The sequence below is a fragment of the Hibiscus syriacus genome, unplaced genomic scaffold (assembly GCF_006381635.1).
Source record: "Hibiscus syriacus cultivar Baekdansim isolate YM2019G1 unplaced genomic scaffold, ASM638163v2 tig00110330_pilon, whole genome shotgun sequence".
Taxonomy (NCBI): Eukaryota; Viridiplantae; Streptophyta; class Magnoliopsida; order Malvales; family Malvaceae; genus Hibiscus; species Hibiscus syriacus.
Window position 1 is genome coordinate 1047080 of NW_024062686.1, and position 19230 is coordinate 1066309.

Sequence of the window (19230 nt, forward strand, 5' to 3'; positions counted from 1 at the left end):
CTAAATCCACCAAATAAAAAAGGTTACTTGAAAACAAAAGCTTTATTAAGACCAAGCATTAAGATAGTGAAATCTGGGTTTTGTTTATTTTCCTTCTTACTAAGATTAAGAGAAACCAAATGTTAGAGAGATGGCTGTGTTTTTTGTTGTTAGGTTTACCTAATTTCAATTTGATGGAGGCTAAGCATGATAAGCTTTGAAAGGAAGCTTACTGTAACTTGAGTGGGTGTTTTGGTGGTAAATATTATGATCGAAGGTTTAGAGTTTCAATTCGTACATTTTAGTACGTAAACTTTTATTTTTTTTAAAACAATATCTAACGTTAACTCGTTCAAGTTTTGTTTCATTTTAGTACCCGTTAAAAACTTAACATTAAATTTTGAAGGAAAAAAATAAAAGTTTAGGTACTAAAACAAATCAAAACTAATAGTTTAAATATTAAATGTGTCAAATTTTTAACAACGGGTACTAGATTAAAATAAGAATTAAATGTTAAATATAATTTTAAAAAAATATAAAAATTTAAATATTAAAATAGATCAAAACTAATAATTATTTTTTTACATTTTTGTTACGAGGTGATTCGATAGGGACTCGGGAACATAAAACGAATTATGTAGGGACTTGGCCCAAAATAACGAATCTTTCATATCCTGTTTTTCTAATGGAGTATCTGCTTTTAATTAATCCCTTTCCACTGGGGAAACAAGTCTACAGCGAACATCTGCTACACCCACACCCTTGCAATTTCTCCTTTCCTTTTCTTTCCTAGAATTTCAACTTTCTATCCATCAAACGGATAATTGCCAACGGCGGCGCTAACACTTCACCAATCCAAGCCCCAGATGTTAATAACCTCGAATGCTAGGTTTTTTCCTCTTCTCTGCTCCCTGTTTTAGGGTTTTGTGTCTTGCGATTTAGGTGGATTTCAATGCGTAAATTTCGTGTTTCCTTTATGATAACCTTGTGTTCTAACTCATCGTTAGTTGGAAAATTCGTTCTTTCGGGTTTATTTTTAGCTTTTCACGTTTTGCGCTTTGATTATGGGGCATTTACTTGTAGTCTCTTTCTTTTAAAAATTCAATTTGCTTATTTAAAATGGTAATGTTGAATTTGATATGAATTTTGAAGGTAGTTTTTTTTAATTAAGTTGACTTATTAGTGAATTGAAGAGGTCTTTATGATGATTAGTATAGGCTCTGAATTGGAGCCAAAAAACGAGTCTAATACAATGATGGAAATGGTTTCAAATGGTAATGGAAATGGAAGCTTGTCCCAAGATTCGAAAGATAAGTTTATGCATTCTGTGAGCAATTGTGAGGACCACAACTTTGGTGAGGGAACTCTTAATGGTGTAGGAGAAGGAACGATACCCAAAGGAACCGAGGACATGGAGATTAACATAACTGAATGTACAAACTCTGACATGAATAGCTTGGCTAATGCTGAATGTCAGGATACCACTGAGAATTCGAGTTCTTTTGGTGGCACGGTATCTGGGGCCGAGAATGACTCGGCAATAAGTGACGTTGAAGTTGATTCGGCATTATGCAGTGAGAATCCATTGGGATCAATGTTTGATGGGTTGTTCCTATTAAGGTACGTTATTTTTGGTAGCTCGAACTATTTTGTTTTGTGCTATTTTTTTGATAATTAATGAAATTTTACCTTAATTTGTTGGCTTCTAAAAATTCACCACCATGAATGCACATAAAATTATATTGACTCTTTCTGATAGAATTATTCTTTACACTTTTTTGTCTGGCAATTGTGAAAAAATAAAACTATGTTTCCGTTTATAATGTGTATTCCAGTTTGATGTCCAAATACATGTTGCATTATTCAGTTTGCTTTCTTTTCCTAAATTTTCCAGGAAGAGAAAGTTGACAGATCATTGGAGGAGGTTTATTCGTCCCATTATGTGGCGGTGTAAATGGTTAGAATTGCAACTTAAGGAATTTAGATCTCAGACATTGAAGTATGATCAACAACTTGCAGAGTATGATCAGAGAAAGAAATTTGAATATGAAAAACTCACATTTGAGGGGCTTAATGTGAAGTCGCAACCTTTTCAAATTCAAAGAAAGAAAATAATGAGTAGGAGGAAAAGGAAGCGAGTTGAAGATACTGCTGATTTAGCATCTTATATGTCAAACCATAACCTTTTCTCATATTATGGTATGAAACTACAAATTTCATCATCATTCTTTATGGGGTAAGCATTTTACAAGTCCAAATCTGATAAGTATATTCTCTTTGCTCCCAGACAGTAAGAAATTTGTTGTTGCTACTTCTGCTCATGTTGGTGATAATGGTAAGTTAGGTAAGAATTACATTTGACTCGGTTTTTGCAACTGTGTAGCTCATAGGTGTTATAGAGCAAGGTCCAACAAATAGATGTGATTGTGTTTCCAAAAATTGACTCTCTCTTATGTGTATCTTGGTCCATTTTCTTGATTATTTTAGGAAACAAAACGGTCAATAGCAATGAAGACATTGTAATTAGTGATGGATTGTCAGGTCTTGAATTCAGAGACAGTGATATTTGGTTAGAAAATATCCTTGGAAAGATTGATCTGATTCAATCTCAAGTTCACACGTTAAAGACCCGAGTTGACAGTGTGGTTAATGGAAGTCCTCAAAAGTTCTCTTCCATTAATGTATTGAGTTCAGTTATGCCATGCAACACTTTATCTGGTTCTAGAAGTCGCTCTTCTCCTGCTGGGAGTGGAGAGCGAATCCCAGTTACATCTCAGGGGGGTAACATGGGAGATCTATTTATGCCTGGAAGTAGTGCAGTTTCAAATCATGGAGAGGTTGCACCTTTTCCTGATGTGATTGAGGGAACTGCTCAGAATCTTGCTGCAGTTTCTTATGACAACGTGAGATCTCTTTTTTATATATTCTTCTTGAACATTTAGTTATAATGGTTGCAGGTGTTGGTTTTCTTTTCTGTTATGTCCTTCTGCGTTGTTTTTTCCTTTTTGCTGGAGATGTAACTCAGAATTAGGGTGATTTTCTTTGGGGTTTTGTGGTTGAGGATGTGAGAATTTTAGGTTATTCTTTTTTTGTAATGGTGTATATCCCCGTATGAGGGTATTCCGTGTTTTCATATGTATTGGATGTTCTATTCAATAAACTATGAGGTACTATTTTCTTCCTTCCAATGTTCGTTAATATACTTCTTAGTATGTGGACGAATACGAAGGGAGTTTTTAACAAGACCTCCAACTTTTATAAAAAAAAATTCTTCCATCTTTTCTGTAAAATTTATTGTCATCTTTAATTTTTACGTTTTTATCATTTGCTTTTCTTACTGCTGTAGCAGAAGATAACAAAGGATTGTACTTGTAATTTGATTTTAGGTTTCGTTCTTTGCTTCTGGTAATACCGTTGGGTAGGAAAAGAAGGTTTTTCAGTTGCACATAATAATATGAAACTAGAAAAAAATCTTCCTTGCTTTTCCCTGCCTCTTGTAATTCCTACTTTATTTGTTCAGTTAACATCCACACTATTTTATTATCCTCGGTTTTTGTCATCAGGATTCGGTTTTGATTGATTTATAAATGTTGTGAATATTAACTAGTATTAGTTTCCAGATATGCGTATTCAACCATCTTGTTTTCATTTGTAATGCAACTATTCTTCATTATATTTGCAGACTGAGGATGAAATTTTGATACATAACCAGGCTGCCAAGGAAGAGTTGTATAATTTTCAAAGTGGTTTAACAAAACCGACAGAGGAGCTTCCGCCGCCAACCAAAAAGCCTACTGTTGTTGCTCCTGGAGATGACCTCCTTGCCAACCCTTCTGTTCAACCAGATGTGAAGGTATCTTTGACGTCTGAGTCCGAGATCAATAATAACAGAAGGAATATGGAGAAACGAGAATCAGGCACTGAGGATCCACCGATGCCAACCGAAAAGCCTACTGTTCTTGCTCCTGGAGATGACCTTCTTGCCAATCCTTCTGCTCAACCAGATGTGAAACTATCTTTGACGTCTGAGTCTGTGATCAGTAATAACAGAAGGAATATGGAGAAACGAAAATCAGGCACTGAGGATCCGCCGATGCCAACTGAAAAGCCTGCTGTTCTTGCTCCGGGAGATGACCTATCTGCGAACCCTTCTGTTCAACCGGATGAGAAGGTATCTTTGACGTCAGAGTCCAAGATCCCTAATAACAAAAGTAAAATGGGGAAACGAAAATCAGTCACAAATGAGCCACTGATGCCTACTGAAAAACCTACTGTTATTGCTCTAGGAGATGACCTCCCTGCAAACCCTTCTGTTCAACCAGATGTGAAGGTACCTTCAATGTCCGGATCCAAGATCCCTAAAAACAAAAGGAAGATGGGGAGACGAAAATCAGGCACCGAGGAGCCACTGATGCCAACTGAAAAGCCTACTCTTCTTGCTCCTGGACATGACCTCCCAGCAAACCCTTCTGTTCAACCAGATATGAAGCTTTCTTCTCTGTCCAAATCCAAGGTCCCTAATAACAAAAGGAAGTGGAGGAAACAAAAGTCAGGCACCAAAAAGCCGCCAATGCCTACCAAAAAGCCTACTGTTCTTGCTCCTGTAGATGACCTCACTGCAAACCCTTCTGTTCAACCAGACGCAGATGTATCTTCGTCATCCAAGGTCCCTGATTACAAAAGGAAGAGGGGGAAACGAAAATCAGGCACTGGCTGGTGGAGCCGGAAATCCTCGGGATAACTAAATCTTAAGTTGGAATATTGTATCCGTACATGTTCAAAGCAAACTTCTGGAAGAGCATTGTTAGACTTCTCCAGCCCTAGTTTCATCTCTATGTACATGCTTGGTGTCCGTTCTCTTATCTTCTTCTTTCATATTTCAAGGGCAGTCCATACGTGCCCTTACCATCTTGATCGGATTCAAAGTTTGACATTCTGTATGGTGGATATCAGTTTCTTTATGGGTCATCTACTCATCCCAAGTCTCAATCAATTTGTTGTTATGGCTTATGATTTGGAATTTCACATTTAGTTTTGAAGAGTGTGGATCATTATATTACTGTACAGTTCTAGTAATCTACCAATGAAATCTTTCACAAGAAAAAGGGGAGAATCTTCTTATTATAATTGTAGTTGGGAAATAAGATGCAATGCAATTTGTTTTACAGAGTACACTTTATTTCATACATACATATTATTATTGTTGGTGGGTGGATCTCAGAGGACCGAACACACTGAAAGTCTAAACGGAAAGTGGGAATATTAAGGGCACTTAGGATGTCCTTAGAGTTCAACTTGTCTCGATAGCAAGGGCATTCGGACTTGTTCCCGAAAGTACCTGAAGGAACACACTTACAGTCGTGGCACAGCATATCCCACAATACTTCAAGCACCGATCTTTCACTCCTGCCTCTGCACATCTCTCCCCACACTTTCTATCGCAGAAACCTATTACCAAGTAAAGATAAAAATCCCGTTAGTCTCATGAAAACAAAACAAGGATGCCCTATATTAATCATATGATTATATTTAACACTCTAAAAGATAACAGCGCTTATATCAAATGCATGAATGCCAAGTAAAAAAGACATTACTGAGAGGAGGTGGAGAACGAGACAGCGAAGGGACGGTGGCTGGGGCAGGCGGTCCGGGTTTGGCAAATGAGAGTTGGACAAATGATGATGACAAGAACAGTAACAAGAACAACGAAGTTGCAAGTAAAAGCTTCATCTTTGTGATGGTGGCCTGTGGTAGGACTGTTTATTGCTGATGGACTTCGTGAGGTTTTGCCGAGGTATTTATAGTTGTGATTCATGTGCAAAAAAAAAACAAGTGATAATAAAAAAATACGTATATACACCGAGCTAGAAACACTTTCTTATTTAAAAAATCATAAAACTAACACTGTAAATTACATTAATGTGTGTTTTAAGATTAATTAACCTTGTTTGACTGGAAATATCCATGAACCAACCTCGTTTAGCTTTATTCTTGGATCTCTTCAGATAAGAATATTCAGAACTGGGTTAATCTAGGTTGGGCTCTTCCTTTTTAGAATTTTTACAAAGTTGTTTAACCTGAAAATCTAGGTTAATTGAACACTTAGCTGGCTTGCAAGCAACGTTTCTTATATAGTGTATTCAGTATTGGTGAATGATTCAAAGAACCAAAAAAAAACCCATAGATTTCACATCATTTAATTATCATTTAGGATAATATACAATTTGACATCATTGAATTGACTTCTACTTTTATATAAAACATAAATATTTAACTTTTATTATTAGTAAATTAAAAAGTAAAATTATCGTATAAGTCACTTTTGTTCTAGTTTTGTTCAATTGTCATTGTTGAACTTTTAAAAGTTATGCTTTAATCATTTATGTTATCAATTTAATCATCGAACCATTAACTCTTATTTCCTTGATGACGTGATACACCTAAATAAAAAAAAAGGATAAATTTAGCTCTTTCCTAAATGAAATTAATCCTAGCTTGTGACTTTTTGAAATACAATGATCCAATTATAAATATACTCATAATACAGTGATTATCGTGTAATTTACTATTTTTTTTCTTTCCACTCCTCTTGTTTACAAAGCTTCAGCTTCACCTAGCTTGACTTAATAAATCCAGAAGCCTCCATAAGTCAACCGAAGAGAGCATTGAGGACTACTGAAGCAAATGTCTCCCGTTAGGGTGAAAGGAATACAATAATAAATTATGCAAGCTGGACCATGCTGGTTCGGTCATTTATTAAGAAATTTATTTTAAGCAATGGAAAGGACCTTTATATATGTGTATCTTAGAGATCCCAGATTCGAGCACCAACGACTGCAGGATATTTAAACGTTCATTGTCAAATGACTGATAGTCTTTAGAACAGATATCACCACTCGTAATCATCCTAGACTAATAAAAAAAATATGTTCGAGTAGCTGCAACTGCATAATTTGTGTCTGGAAGATTATTCATTTGTAAACCGTTGGTGTTTGCCCTTTTAAAGTAACATCATCCTTAAAAAACATGGTAAATTTTCTACATTTTTAATTCTTTTGTTGCAATTTGTTGTATAAATTCAACACATCCCATTCAATAAAACCATGCTTCAGTGATAAAAATATATATATATATACAAAGTTTACCTTGTTTTTTTTTTTTTTTACTTTTACACCTTTTTAAACTTAACATATGCATAGAGGTCAACTCAGAAGTCTCTTTTTGTATACATAGAATCATAGATATCTTGATGGAGATACCAAGATTAAACTCCAAGACCACTGTAAGAACAAATACCTTTGATCATGGGAAGATTTCATCCGCATAGTGACTAGAGGCAAGCAAATTGACCTACAATAGGGCACAACAATCAGCCAAACCTGGCCTGATGAACTTTATTGCAATTACTGCGAAAGCAAAGCGATGTAAAACCTATGCCTTGATGATCTCCTGCTTCGACGTGGGTCGCATAGAGGTCGACAAGACACTGAAGTTAAAAGGCTGCTCCAAAGAAAGAAGGGTTAGATTTCATCAAAGAACATTTTATAACATCATGAACTGCTTCAACGTTTTATAACATTTTATAACCTATACCTTGGGGTCGTGGGAACGAGTCCAACGGAGGGCATTTAATAATTCGGAGGTCTCCTACGGAAGCTGCTCTTAACCTGGCGTTGGGAGCAGCCTAGTATCTTACCTCCCCGTTACCCCATTACATATGGGAATAAGGGTAGCTAATTTAATTTAATTTACAATCTATAATGCCTTCATGACCTGTTTATATATATATATATATTCCAAACTTTCAGAGAAAGGTATTTGGCTCAAGCAAAATGTTTAAAAGACTACAAATAGTTGGCTTGTAAAGCAGAGGAAATGGTTTGTAAAAGCTATCCATCATATCTGCAGAAGAATGGAATTAAAGGAAAAAGGCTTACCCTGAAAGGATCAGCCCTTAAGGACTGCACAAAGATAGAATTTCCTGAATCCATACCCTACACATTAACGAGAAATACCTCGAATCTTCAGTTGCTAACACGTCAAAGGAAGTTGCTAGGGGTTTGATCATTAAAATTGTGGATGCTAATTAGTGGTTTAGGGTTTAAGCACGGGTATTTGACAATGTACCTCAATATAGACATCCCTAAGTCGCCTTCCCGTTTAAGCGCAGCATATGCGAACAACATGTTCGTCGCTACTGCCACTAATGATATAATCTCCTCAATTCATGAAATATGAACGAGTATAGTTATGAGAACTTCCAGTTGAAGTTATGTTGAAATTCATATGGAGCCTTCCGTCTACTGCCAAAAGTTGCTTAACCTGAATGAGACCATTAAGAAACTAATGATAAAATACCCAATACCACCGATGAACAAACCAGACAGGTTTTGTTAGTCTTTTAATCCTTTTCAAGCACAACAAAGCTCATCATCGTAGAAAAATATTACAAGTTCTCTCAAATAGGTGCAGTCTATAGTATAAAGCAACAGTTAAGACAGAACTATTTACCTCATTATCAATGGCTGAAACGAGGAGATAGAGATCATCAGGTGAAAATCAAACCATAACATTTCCTCGGGAGCTTGAAGCAGTATAGCAAGGGTTATCGGGTCTCTCCCTCAAGTCCCACATCTTCACATCTTTGTCAAATGAAGATGTAGCAAACATAAAAGGAGAGTGATGAGCAAATTTAGCGACATTAATAGCTTCTCGATGCATATTAGTAAACACTTGTAAACGTCTCCCGGTGCTAATGTCATATAGAGCAACGCCTTTTGAGTACCCACTGGCAAGGAATTCCTCGTCTGTTGCATTGACATGAACAGAAGTTAATTGTTTGAAATCTTCAAAATTAACTTTATCAGAACCACAAGATGCATCTCCTAGTCTGGCCAGCATATGATTAACATCAAACAACTTCAAGCAACCGCTGTCGAATCCAGCTACAAGCTGATTGTTCAACACAGAAAAATCAGTGATGGCTAAAGTTAGAAGTAAAATAGATCAGTTCAATATATAACAAGCTATTCTTTTATAATGCTCATGGTTGTTGCTTGAATGAATATAAGATTAAGCGATTAACTACTATCTAATTCAACTCATTTATGTAGTGATATTCACAATATTATACTATAAAATACAAAATGCTTCTTAGAAACAAATTTAATTCAGACTGGAAAAATGGGGCACTTGTATAATTAGGAACTATAGATAAAAAATACATAATCAGAAAATACCTTGGATGGATATTTCTTGAGCCAGCAGAGTCCTAGAACACTGTTAATCATTCCTACAGATGAATTATAACCGACAAGATTCCCAGTCTCATGATTGATAACGACTATTTCACCATCTAAAGTTCCCAAAGCCATCAGGCTGGAGTTGGCAGGATGGTACTCAAATTGCCTCGGACGAAGCCGCTTATTTTCCCCTTTAGATATATGGCTAAAGCTGGGTACAGGATGTAAGAAGGGCCACGTAGAAGAACCGAATCTAGCAGCACTAAGTGACCTTGAGAAGAAACATTGGCTCTTACCATAACAATAAGGCTGCTTCAGTTTTGAAGAGTTCCAACCGTAAATACCACTTGCTCCCATTTCACGCTTCTGCAAAATGTTGACAACACTTTTTTTGTGGTTATGTTTGTATGGCAAGTACTCATAGAAGTCTGAAACGATGGTCTTCGAAGTTTCCCTCTCCTTCTCTGTGATCGGCAGAGTATCTAAAACAGCTAAACGAGGTAAGGAAGCAACCATGTACTCCCTATAATGTTTCTCAAAGCATATGGGTGAAGGATGATGCCAAATATCTTCCTTCAGTGTGCCGGAAACATTCTTCGGTGCCTGCTTCTGCACATGTAAAGGATACTCTGTTAGATAAACCACAATTATAAAGAAACATAAACTTCTCTAATCGCTATAGACAAATACTGCAAGCATATTGTCCTCTTACCTCATTTTTCAGTTTCAGCTCCGCAGATAAACTATGAAGCATGCCGGGTAAATTTTCCAATCGGTTTTGAAGGTAACCCAAAAACTTAGGTTCATCAACTTTCGATGAATCGTAAGTTTGCAACGTATCATCTACAGTACCAAAAGAGTCTTCCTCACTGTATGAACGGATATTAATCATATTTGAGCGGTCCTTGTCCTCGAGCTTTTCTTCCTCACTAGATGACACATGACAAGGTCCAGTATCCTTGCAACACAAACAATTTTGGAACCGTAGTTCCAACAAAGAAGGAAGTTTTGCTAGAACTTCGGTTTTTGTCCAGAGATTAGCAACTCTCGTCTCACACATTGATAGACGAATCAGACTCGGCATGCAAGAAAAGCAGTCTTGTTGCAAACTAGTGAGTGAAGTACAGAAGTCCAAATTCAGTGTGTGCAATCGCATAAACCTTCCAACCATGTCGAGTTTTTGGATATTATTAGACCTCAACTTTAAAACACAGCAAGGTAAACCAACATTGAAGAGATCCCTGAGCAGAACACAACAATAATAAAGTTTTCGTTATTGTCCAAATGGCATATACAAAGAACATCCTTCGAAACTAGCATTGGTTGATAACAGTAGAAAATAGTAGGACAAGAATACAACATGTAATCACAAAACATGAAGTTTATACAATGCCAATAATAAGCGGACCAAAGGCAAAACGATATTCATCAGACATCTTGCAATCTTATCGGTAACACTTATATATCAGCCTAAAACATCATTGCAAGCTAGACAATAACCGGAAGATCACAAGTAATTGATCTTGGAAGTAATTAAAACTTTGTTGCAAGGGATAAAAGTATTACAGACCGGAGAAAATCCTCCTTTAGAGATGTGTTACTAAGTTCAATTACTCTCAGCATGCATTCATCAAAGAAAATATGTGTCCTTCATTCAAGACAGAAGTCGGTCCATGATGGCGGATGTGAACAGCATCGATATCAGACGAGTCTATAGCTAGAAATACGTCGATCAGTGGAGGAATATCATCATTTTTCAACTGGTTTAGAGAAACCACAATGTTAGACTTCTCTTGACAAGACTTTTGAAGCTTGGCCTGAATGATAACAGAAAAAAGGATAAATAAAATGCAGTAAAGACAATCTCATCACCTAATAACCAAAAGTTTCATATGAAAACAGGAATGCTTGAAAATTGACCTCTGAAAACCATGATAGAACCGTGGAATTCGGAGGAACATCGTGCCTCCTACAGGAATCAAGATAACTAGCAACAAAAAAAACACAAACAATATGGAAGTCAGTTAAGCTAAAAAAAGAGAGAAAACATCGACATCTGAAAGAAAGAAAGAAAAAAAAGTATTCTAGAATTCTCATGAATAATCCACAAATTTGTTTCCAAATGTCAAAAATGAAACCCTTTCTACTTCTATGTCAAATTCTAACAAGCTCAACCGAGCTTCTGACGACGCCAGACAGAATAACGATTATCCTGTAAGCTAGTTCCATCAGAGAAAAAAAGTCTCTAGAGTATAATAAAATATTATAAAATCAAAAACTGTCCAAAATCAGTTCACAAGTCGGACTGTTATAGCCAAAAATCCTGTTTATCGGAATTTTACCAAAAATAGCAAAATCCCGAAAATCACTCTAAATTGAAATTCAAAATAAAATAAACAATCTGCTAAAAATCCGACCAAAATCAGATTTAAAAAGACTTTCTAATTGACAATCGAAATATTACCATAAATAGTAAAAAATATCTAAATCTAGTGATTCGGAGGGAAAAATGGCAGAATTTGAGGGAGCATAGTTCAATGTGGACAGCGTGCGCGTCGAAAAGAGCTTTCCAGATTGAGATCTTATGCGCGATTCTGACACTCGTAGTCAAAGTTATGGCAAAAAGACTGAAGCACACTTAAAACGGCCCCAATGAGGAACATATCATAATCAATTCCCGCCTTTGCGCTGATCTGCCAACTCATGGTATCTCAACGCCATCAAGGTGCAATCTGACAGCTCAACATCATCTATCTCGGATCTCTTTATATAAGCTTCCTAATCTCACTCCAACTCTATTTAGTTCAACTTCAGAGTGTTAACATTTTTTCAGCTGGATTACATTACACCCTATATATGACATTCCTAAAAAAATGATTAAACCCCAAAATTATTCTAAATCGAAAACACTACTTTGCACAATCATTACCTCAAATATCCACAAATTCTAAACTCCAGGTTTCCTTTGCCGGTCAACTCCGTAACCGCATGTTCCCAAAAACATACAACAGAACCAGGGGAAAACAAAAGAGAAACAACACATGAAACAAGGAGAAAAAAAGAGGTACCAATTCTGTAAACTGGAAACATCCATGGAAATCAAGTTTTTCCCCCAAGTTAACTGTTGTTTGACTTGTTTCTGCAATTTGGCAGAACCAACAGCTGCAATTTGCAACGTATCTGGTAAAGATGGAATATATGAAAGGAAGACTCTTGACTTTGTGATAAGCGAAGTGACGTCTCAGCAACCACAATGGATTAGGAAATAATAAGATTTAGCAATTAGCCAGCCACCGTTAGCTCAAGTGCCATCTTTGCTTGCCATAATCGTACGTACGTATTTGTCTGTTAGCCTTTGGCGTACATGATTCTTTTTCTCTTTGTGGGGTCCATTTGGACCACTTCCAAGTTCCTATACGCTATACCTTTCACTCCCTCGGGCCGTCTTTTAAATTTGGGTTAATATAACTGTTTACCCTTTACTTTGATTTTAATATGCAGTTTTGGCCCCTGTTTTTAGCATTATGTTATATTTGACCTTTTGCTTTAATTTTCATCTATAATTTATCCCCTAGTTTTTTAAATATAATTTTTTCCTTAATAAAATATTATAATTTAAAATATAAATAATGACACTTTAGATCATTTTTAATCTATAAAAAGGTTTCTAATTATTATTTTAAAATACAAAAAAATAATTAGGAGAAAAATTGCATATCAAAGTTAAATTCAATGGTCAAATTGCATTTAAAAAAAGTTAGGAGAAAAATTGCAGCTCAATGCCAAAATTAGGAGCCAACTTACAACTGAAAGCTAAAATCAAAGGCCAGACTACAACAAAAATATTAAGATCAAAATCAAAATCAGGGGCCGAAAGGAACATTAACCTTTTAAACTTAAGTAAACTACTAGTTGACTTTAATAGTTTCTTTTAAAATAAATATATAAAAATACAAAAATAAGCACGAACCAAGTGACTTCAGTGGTAAAGGAATTGTTGTTATTCCTTGAAGACCCGGGTTTGTGAGCATTCAATGTCAAAGGGTTGAAATTTATCTTTGAGTTAATAGGAATGAAAGTTATCTTTAAACTGATATTATCTTGTCCTTATTTCATATTAATAAAAAAATATTTAATAAACTAAAGAAAATGAATAAGAGAATAGTTTAACTCCGGTTATCAAATTTTAAGTGTCAATATATCAAATAATTGTGCATATTAAAATTAATAAATAAAAATAAATTATTTTTATTATTAAAATTATAATTTTCTTAAAATATAACTGTTTTGTTCTACACGGACAGCAAATAGTGGTGTACATGAGTCGCTCATAGACATATGGCCAATATCATTTTGTTTCAAGATTTTGTATTATGATATCTATATGTTTCGTAATAAATTTAAAATAAAAATATATTTTCTACAATCATAAATATTTGATCTACTAATTAATTAGTTCAGATTAAATATTATAAAGATTCACTTTAAATGATTATTAAGTACTATAAAAATTTATGATTATTTTAATTAATTTATATGTTTAGTTATCCTTCCGGTTCTCAAGGCTTTGCCTTTATTAATCTGGATCGACCAGAGTCACACATCCGGCTTTGGTAGGTAAGTCTCCTAGCGGAATTTTCTATATATACATAGACTTAAACTCTAAACTTGCTTAAGCAACATTAAATTGTTTATCACTTGAATCAACTCCCGTTGGTACTATTTTAGTTTATTTATTCAATTCATAATATCATATTTTTTTTATAAATATGGAGTGAATATAAGATAATATATATTTAAAGATTTTCAGTCATTTGACAATAAACACTTATACGTTGACATACGAGATGTTTGAACATGAGCAATCAAGAGATAACAACTCTAAACTCAAATAATTTAAAATTTGAGTATTATTTAGAAGGCTCATCATCCCATCCAATTAGACCCATCAATCATTAATAAAATAAAAAATAATAATTACTAAATAATAATATATGTGAGATCTGTTAGCATATCCACGTTTGTGTGAGGATGAACATGTTCCCACTCTAATTTTTCTTATGATAATTATATATTTTTTATTGTGTTCTCAAAATTTTATTTATGCTCACACAACGTACAAAAACTTTATATTAATTAGGGATGTTCATTTTTTTGTTTTAACAGAATTAATTGATCGAATCGAATTAGTTTGGTTAATTCGATCGGGGAACGATTATTTTTTTTCTATATTTGGTTCAAAATCGGTTAATTAACCGAAATAACTGAAATTATTAAATATTATATATATTAAATATATATTTTAAGCTAAAATCCATTAAAAATTAAGATTCAATTACTTTTTAACCACACTATACTCATTAAATTATTATTACCTAATTAAATTTTAACCCAAATTAAAAAAATATTGCTATTATTCAAATTAATTTAATTAGAAAAATTATACAAAAAATTGGTTAATTCGATTAACCGACCGAAATAACCAAACTTTATTCGGTTCGGTTAATATTTTAAAAAAAATGGTTCGGTTAACGATTAAAGAAAAAAATCGGTTAATTTGATTAATGGTAATTCGGTTCGGTCGGTGACCGTTTTAATAGTTTGAACACCTCTAGTATTGATAATATATGTATGAGGGTGGGCAAGTCACCTAAAGTGGTGATATATCATGTATCATATCATTCAAAGTAATAATGTGACACATCATAGATTAAATATATGTAAAATTGATACATAAAAAATATATTAATTATTAACTAATTGTTAGTTAACTAGAGGTGGCAAACACGTCATTCAGATCGGGTTTGGATCGAGTCATTTCGGGTCAGGTAAATTTGGGTCTAGATTAAATTCGATTTAATTTTGTTCGGATCGGATTGGATCTGGTTCGGATCTAGTTCGGGTGTACGGTGAATCATATCATGTCGAGTTAATTTTCGGGTTGGGTGATTATTGGATCAGTTGTTTTCCAGTTTGGATCAATATTGGATCGATCGATTTTTGGATCAGATCAATATCGGGTTGGGTTAATACCGGATCGATTGATTTTTGGGTCAAGTTAATACCAGATCGATTAGATTTCAAGTCGGGTCAATATCAGATCGATTGATTTTCGGTTTATGTCAACCTTTAGATCAGGTCAATTCACGTTGAATTGGTTGAATCTAATAAAAATCAAGTATATATAGAATAATTGATATATACTTGTAAAAATATGGCTTCTTATTTGTTAATTTTATCATTTAGGCTTAATTTGAATTCTCAATTGTTCAATATTTTGAATTAAACCATCATTTAGAGGACAAATCAATAACTTGACATAAATACGATATTATAATATGTGAAAAAAGGCTTGATTTACATTAAAAAAAAAAGGATCAATTTCTTTCTTTTTCAACCTTTCTCTATTGACAAAAACGTAACTTAAATCGAGATGATAGATTAGAAAATGTTGTTCTTCGATAACTTGACATAAATACGATCTTATAATATGTGTTAAAATTTGTTATTAAAATTTTATATTAATATCGTATGAAAAGTTTATAATGAGAACTATAATGAGAACATGATAATCAAATTTGATCCGATACCCCACCCGAACCATACCTGATCCAAAATTATCGATCCAAAATATTTTATATTAAATTTTAAATAATAATATATAAATTTTTTTGTTAAGTTTATTCGCATCAAAAGTATTAATTTTGTGGCTATACTTACTAGAAAGTAGTTGTAAGTAACGGAACTTCAGTTTTGGGTCGGTTAAGAACTTATTAGTCCAACCAATAAGTTGATTACTTGTTAGGTTGATTTGCTAAATTTGTTACAAAGGCCTGTATATTTGATGTACTGGGCTTAGACTCGTTAGGCTTATTTTGCATCAATGAAAAGAAATGTTTGCTATTTGTTAAAACTCGTTGAGAAATCCTAAATTATTGTCGCTCTCATCCTCGTCTCCCACATGATAAGTTATGTTCACCTTTCCGATATCACTGCAACTCTAACCATTGCTACTATGTATAGAAGGATGTAAATTTGAGCATATTTAAGTACTGAAAAATCATTAAAACAAATTAATTTATAGGTTAAAAGAAGAGTACTTAATTATGGCAAACTTTAGATGTTCTAACAAAAAAAATAACGAGAACCGAACAGAGCAAAAGGATTTTCGTAGAACCAAGAAGAAATGGCAGGAAATGAACTAGTTGTGAATTATTAGAAATGGATGAGAAAATAAAAATTACAAAATGGGAATGAAAAAGAAAGAAAAGCATATCCTAAAAACAAATATGGTCCAAGATCCAAATAGAAATAAAGAGATGAAAATTACAAGAAACTCAAACTTTCCACAAAGAATACACAAAGCAAATGTGGCAGAGTAAAACCACAGCAGCCCGATGGAGTAAAATGAATACAGTAATATCGCATGTGAGACTTCAGAAATAAATTAATAAAATAAAGCAGAGCATCAAATCTAAATCTCTCCCAGATCTAGAAGATCAAAGCACTGGCTGCCCATCCCAACGCCAATCCTCCTATTATATTCTGCGCGCTCTTGATTGCCTCTGCTCCACTCTGCAATTTTGTTATCAATTTACACAAAATTAGTATTGCAGGTACCATTCATCGTCTTCGTGTATCATATGATTTCGTTGACTCATTTGGTTGGAGCCGAAACGAGATCAACCCTCCATTTTGAGCCATAGTTCAGATTCTAAATTATAAGCTTCATTGGAAGAAACCTAAGTATAGATTTGAGTCGCAGTTACAAAATTACGTCGTGTAGCTAGTCTAAACTTTCAGATCTGGTGAAGCGCATTGTGGTGTGATAACTTATAAGCCAAACAGAATGAAATGTGAGAAAAGAGAGTGAAATGTACCTCATCCGCAGCGACGGAAGGGCCTGGAGAGGAAGCGTCGAGGCTAGGTCCGGGAGCTCCGGTAGGTGGAGCTGGAGGTCCAAGTAGATCAGGTGAAGGAGCGGGAGAATGATGTTTCTTAGACTTCTTCTTGCTCTTACTCTTGCTTGGAGCTGGTGCGGGAACCTCAGCAGTGGTTGGTGCCGCAGCGGGGGGAGAGGTGGAGCTCTCCGGAGGAGTTGTCGGTGCAGCGGCGGGTGGAGATTTGGCTGGAGGAGAGCTCACAGGGACTGGAGCCGGAGGAGAACTTTCTGGTGTAGCAGCCGGTGGTGAAGAAGCCGGAGCAGATTTAGATGGAGATGGAGCCGTTGCGGACTTTACCGGAGCTGGAGCCGTTGCGGACTTCGCCGGAGCTGCAGCCGGTGGTGACGAAGCAGGTTGTGAAGAAGTTGGTGGAGAAGTAGGAGCAGCGGTTGGAGCTGGGGTTTCAGGTTTACTCACTGGAGCAGTGGCGGGAGCCGTGGCAGGCGTAGCCGCTGCCGGTGGAGCTTTAGTGGGAGCGACCCCAGGAGCTTGGGCGCCGACACCAGCTACCACAATGCAAATTAACAGAACGAGTAACGCGCTTCCGCGATGCATCTCTCTCTTAATTTTTCTTTCTTTGTTTGAGTGTAGAGACTGAAGTGAATAATGAAGAAAAAAAGTGGCACAGAGAGTATAAATAATTGAAAATGAATCGCGACGATCGCATTCAAGATTAAACGGATTGGTTTATACAGATCTGGACCGCAACAAAATAATACTCCACCAATCACATGGGCCGGATATAGCCGTTGGATGAAGGATACCGGGGACCACAAGCATCAAACATTAAAACAAGGCTACATGTGCCTTGTGTCTATTGAACTATTTTTTCCTATTTTTCTAATGTAATAATTGTGTTAATTCTTAGGATAGATATATCTATTTGGTACCAAATTTTGCCATTTTATGTGTAAACTGTAATAATATTTTTGGATAAATTATTCGTCAGGCAACTAAACTGTTATTCATTTTATTTTTTTTATCATAATTTCAAAATTTTATCAGATTATTTAATTGTTAATCAAGTAAGTCATCATTAATATTTAATATAAATGTTGATGTAATAATTAACAAAATTAAAATGTTACGAGGGTTAAAACGTGGATTTTGTGGATATAACGCACACACCTAACGAGCTAAAAACAGTTGTCTTATTTTAATTTCTGATTTAAAAAAAATAAAAATATTTTAAACTCTCGGGTTACTAATTTATTATATTTTCACTCTAATTAATTTGATGACTTGTCACATTAATAAAAAATTGATTTTAAGTTCGACTTTTAAACTTTTAAAAGTTTATTTTATTCACCCTCTTCAAAAAAAACTAAACCTCTTTATCCAAAAAAAATCCTGTAATTCTAATCCTCATTCTTGTTGCTACATACATCATCGTCAGCCATAGATTATCAAGACCATTACAGCGGGCTAACCTCCATATCTAAGTTGGACGACAATTGAACTGTTGGGAAGGGTAAATAAGGAGAGGTATAATAGAAAAGGGTTGAAGGGGATGTGATAGCCTTAAAATTCAAGGTTTTGGCTCAATGGATGTCGGATGATGACGAGCAGAGGGGGTTGTTGGTTTTGATACCGAAGGGAGAACGGTGGTGTACGACATGGTGAAAAGAGGGTGTCAAGGGCTTTTTCGACATCAGCTTGCGAAACAAAAATGGCAAAGCATGGTGTGGTGAAATATAGGGTGTCGAGGCTTTTTTTAGCAACAGCTTGTGAAATATGGGTGATATTTAAAGATTAATTCTGATTGTCGGAGGTCTTTCATGGAAGTTGTTATCAATCTGTAGTTGGGGCAACCTACTATCTTATCTCCCCCTCATTCCATTACATATGGGAATAGAGTCACCTAATTTTTAATTTAAGGATTAAATTTAAATTTAATTATTTTTTAGCTTGTTAAGTTATCAAATTAATATGTGCTAATGGTCAATGATCAAAATAAGAGATCCATAATATAAGTGATCAAACTATTACGTTTTAAAAAAATAATGATTAAAATATGATATATAAAAAACAAAAGGAACCATATGTATAATTTAACCTCAATTAAA

General features: G+C 34.8%; 2 protein-coding genes and 2 pseudogenes across 8 annotated transcripts; 1 reads left to right on the forward strand and 3 right to left on the reverse strand.

Annotated features, from left to right (window-relative positions):
• Window positions 1-686: 686 nt before the first annotated feature.
• On the forward strand, window positions 687-4947 carry LOC120118985. 7 transcript variants are annotated; one of them, XM_039138895.1, is made up of 6 exons: window positions 687-868; window positions 1132-1599; window positions 1874-2178; window positions 2267-2323; window positions 2467-2882; window positions 3662-4947. In XM_039138895.1, the coding sequence occupies exons 2-6, from the start codon at window positions 1181-1183 to the stop codon at window positions 4718-4720; spliced, it is 2256 nt and encodes a 751-aa protein (XP_038994826.1). In that variant the 5' UTR covers window positions 687-868; window positions 1132-1180; the 3' UTR covers window positions 4721-4947. The 7 variants fall into 7 exon arrangements, with proteins under 7 accessions (XP_038994826.1, XP_038994830.1, XP_038994828.1 ...); XM_039138899.1 differs by lacking the exon at window positions 687-868 and having other exon boundaries at window positions 936-1599; window positions 3662-4401; window positions 4597-4947; XM_039138897.1 differs by lacking the exon at window positions 687-868 and having other exon boundaries at window positions 937-1599; window positions 3662-4396; window positions 4556-4947.
• A 294-nt stretch (window positions 4948-5241) lies between these two features.
• Window positions 5242-5709, reverse strand: LOC120118990 (annotated as a pseudogene).
• Window positions 5710-7380: 1671 nt separating this feature from the next.
• Window positions 7381-12346, reverse strand: LOC120118986 (annotated as a pseudogene).
• Window positions 12347-16511: 4165 nt separating this feature from the next.
• LOC120118989 (lysine-rich arabinogalactan protein 18-like) lies at window positions 16512-17789 on the reverse strand. Its single transcript, XM_039138902.1, has 2 exons — window positions 17102-17789; window positions 16512-16796 (listed from the first exon to the last, which is right to left on the reverse strand). The coding sequence occupies exons 1-2, from the start codon at window positions 17717-17719 to the stop codon at window positions 16713-16715; spliced, it is 702 nt and encodes a 233-aa protein (XP_038994833.1). The 5' UTR covers window positions 17720-17789; the 3' UTR covers window positions 16512-16712.
• Window positions 17790-19230: the final 1441 nt, after the last annotated feature.

Bases quoted from the DNA above. Each gene is read 5' to 3' on its own strand.
- LOC120118985 (XM_039138895.1), top strand. From the start codon at position 1,181: ATGATGATTAGTATAGGCTCTGAATTGGAGCCAAAAAACGAGTCTAAT. The intron at 1,600-1,873 runs GTACGTTATTTT...TAAATTTTCCAG, and splicing joins GATGGGTTGTTCCTATTAAG to GAAGAGAAAGTTGACAGATC. The intron at 2,883-3,661 runs GTGAGATCTCTT...TTATATTTGCAG, and splicing joins CTGCAGTTTCTTATGACAAC to ACTGAGGATGAAATTTTGAT.
- LOC120118989 (XM_039138902.1), bottom strand. From the start codon at position 17,719: ATGCATCGCGGAAGCGCGTTACTCGTTCTGTTAATTTGCATTGTGGTA. The intron at 16,797-17,101 runs GTACATTTCACT...ACAAAATTGCAG, and splicing joins CTTCCGTCGCTGCGGATGAG to AGTGGAGCAGAGGCAATCAA.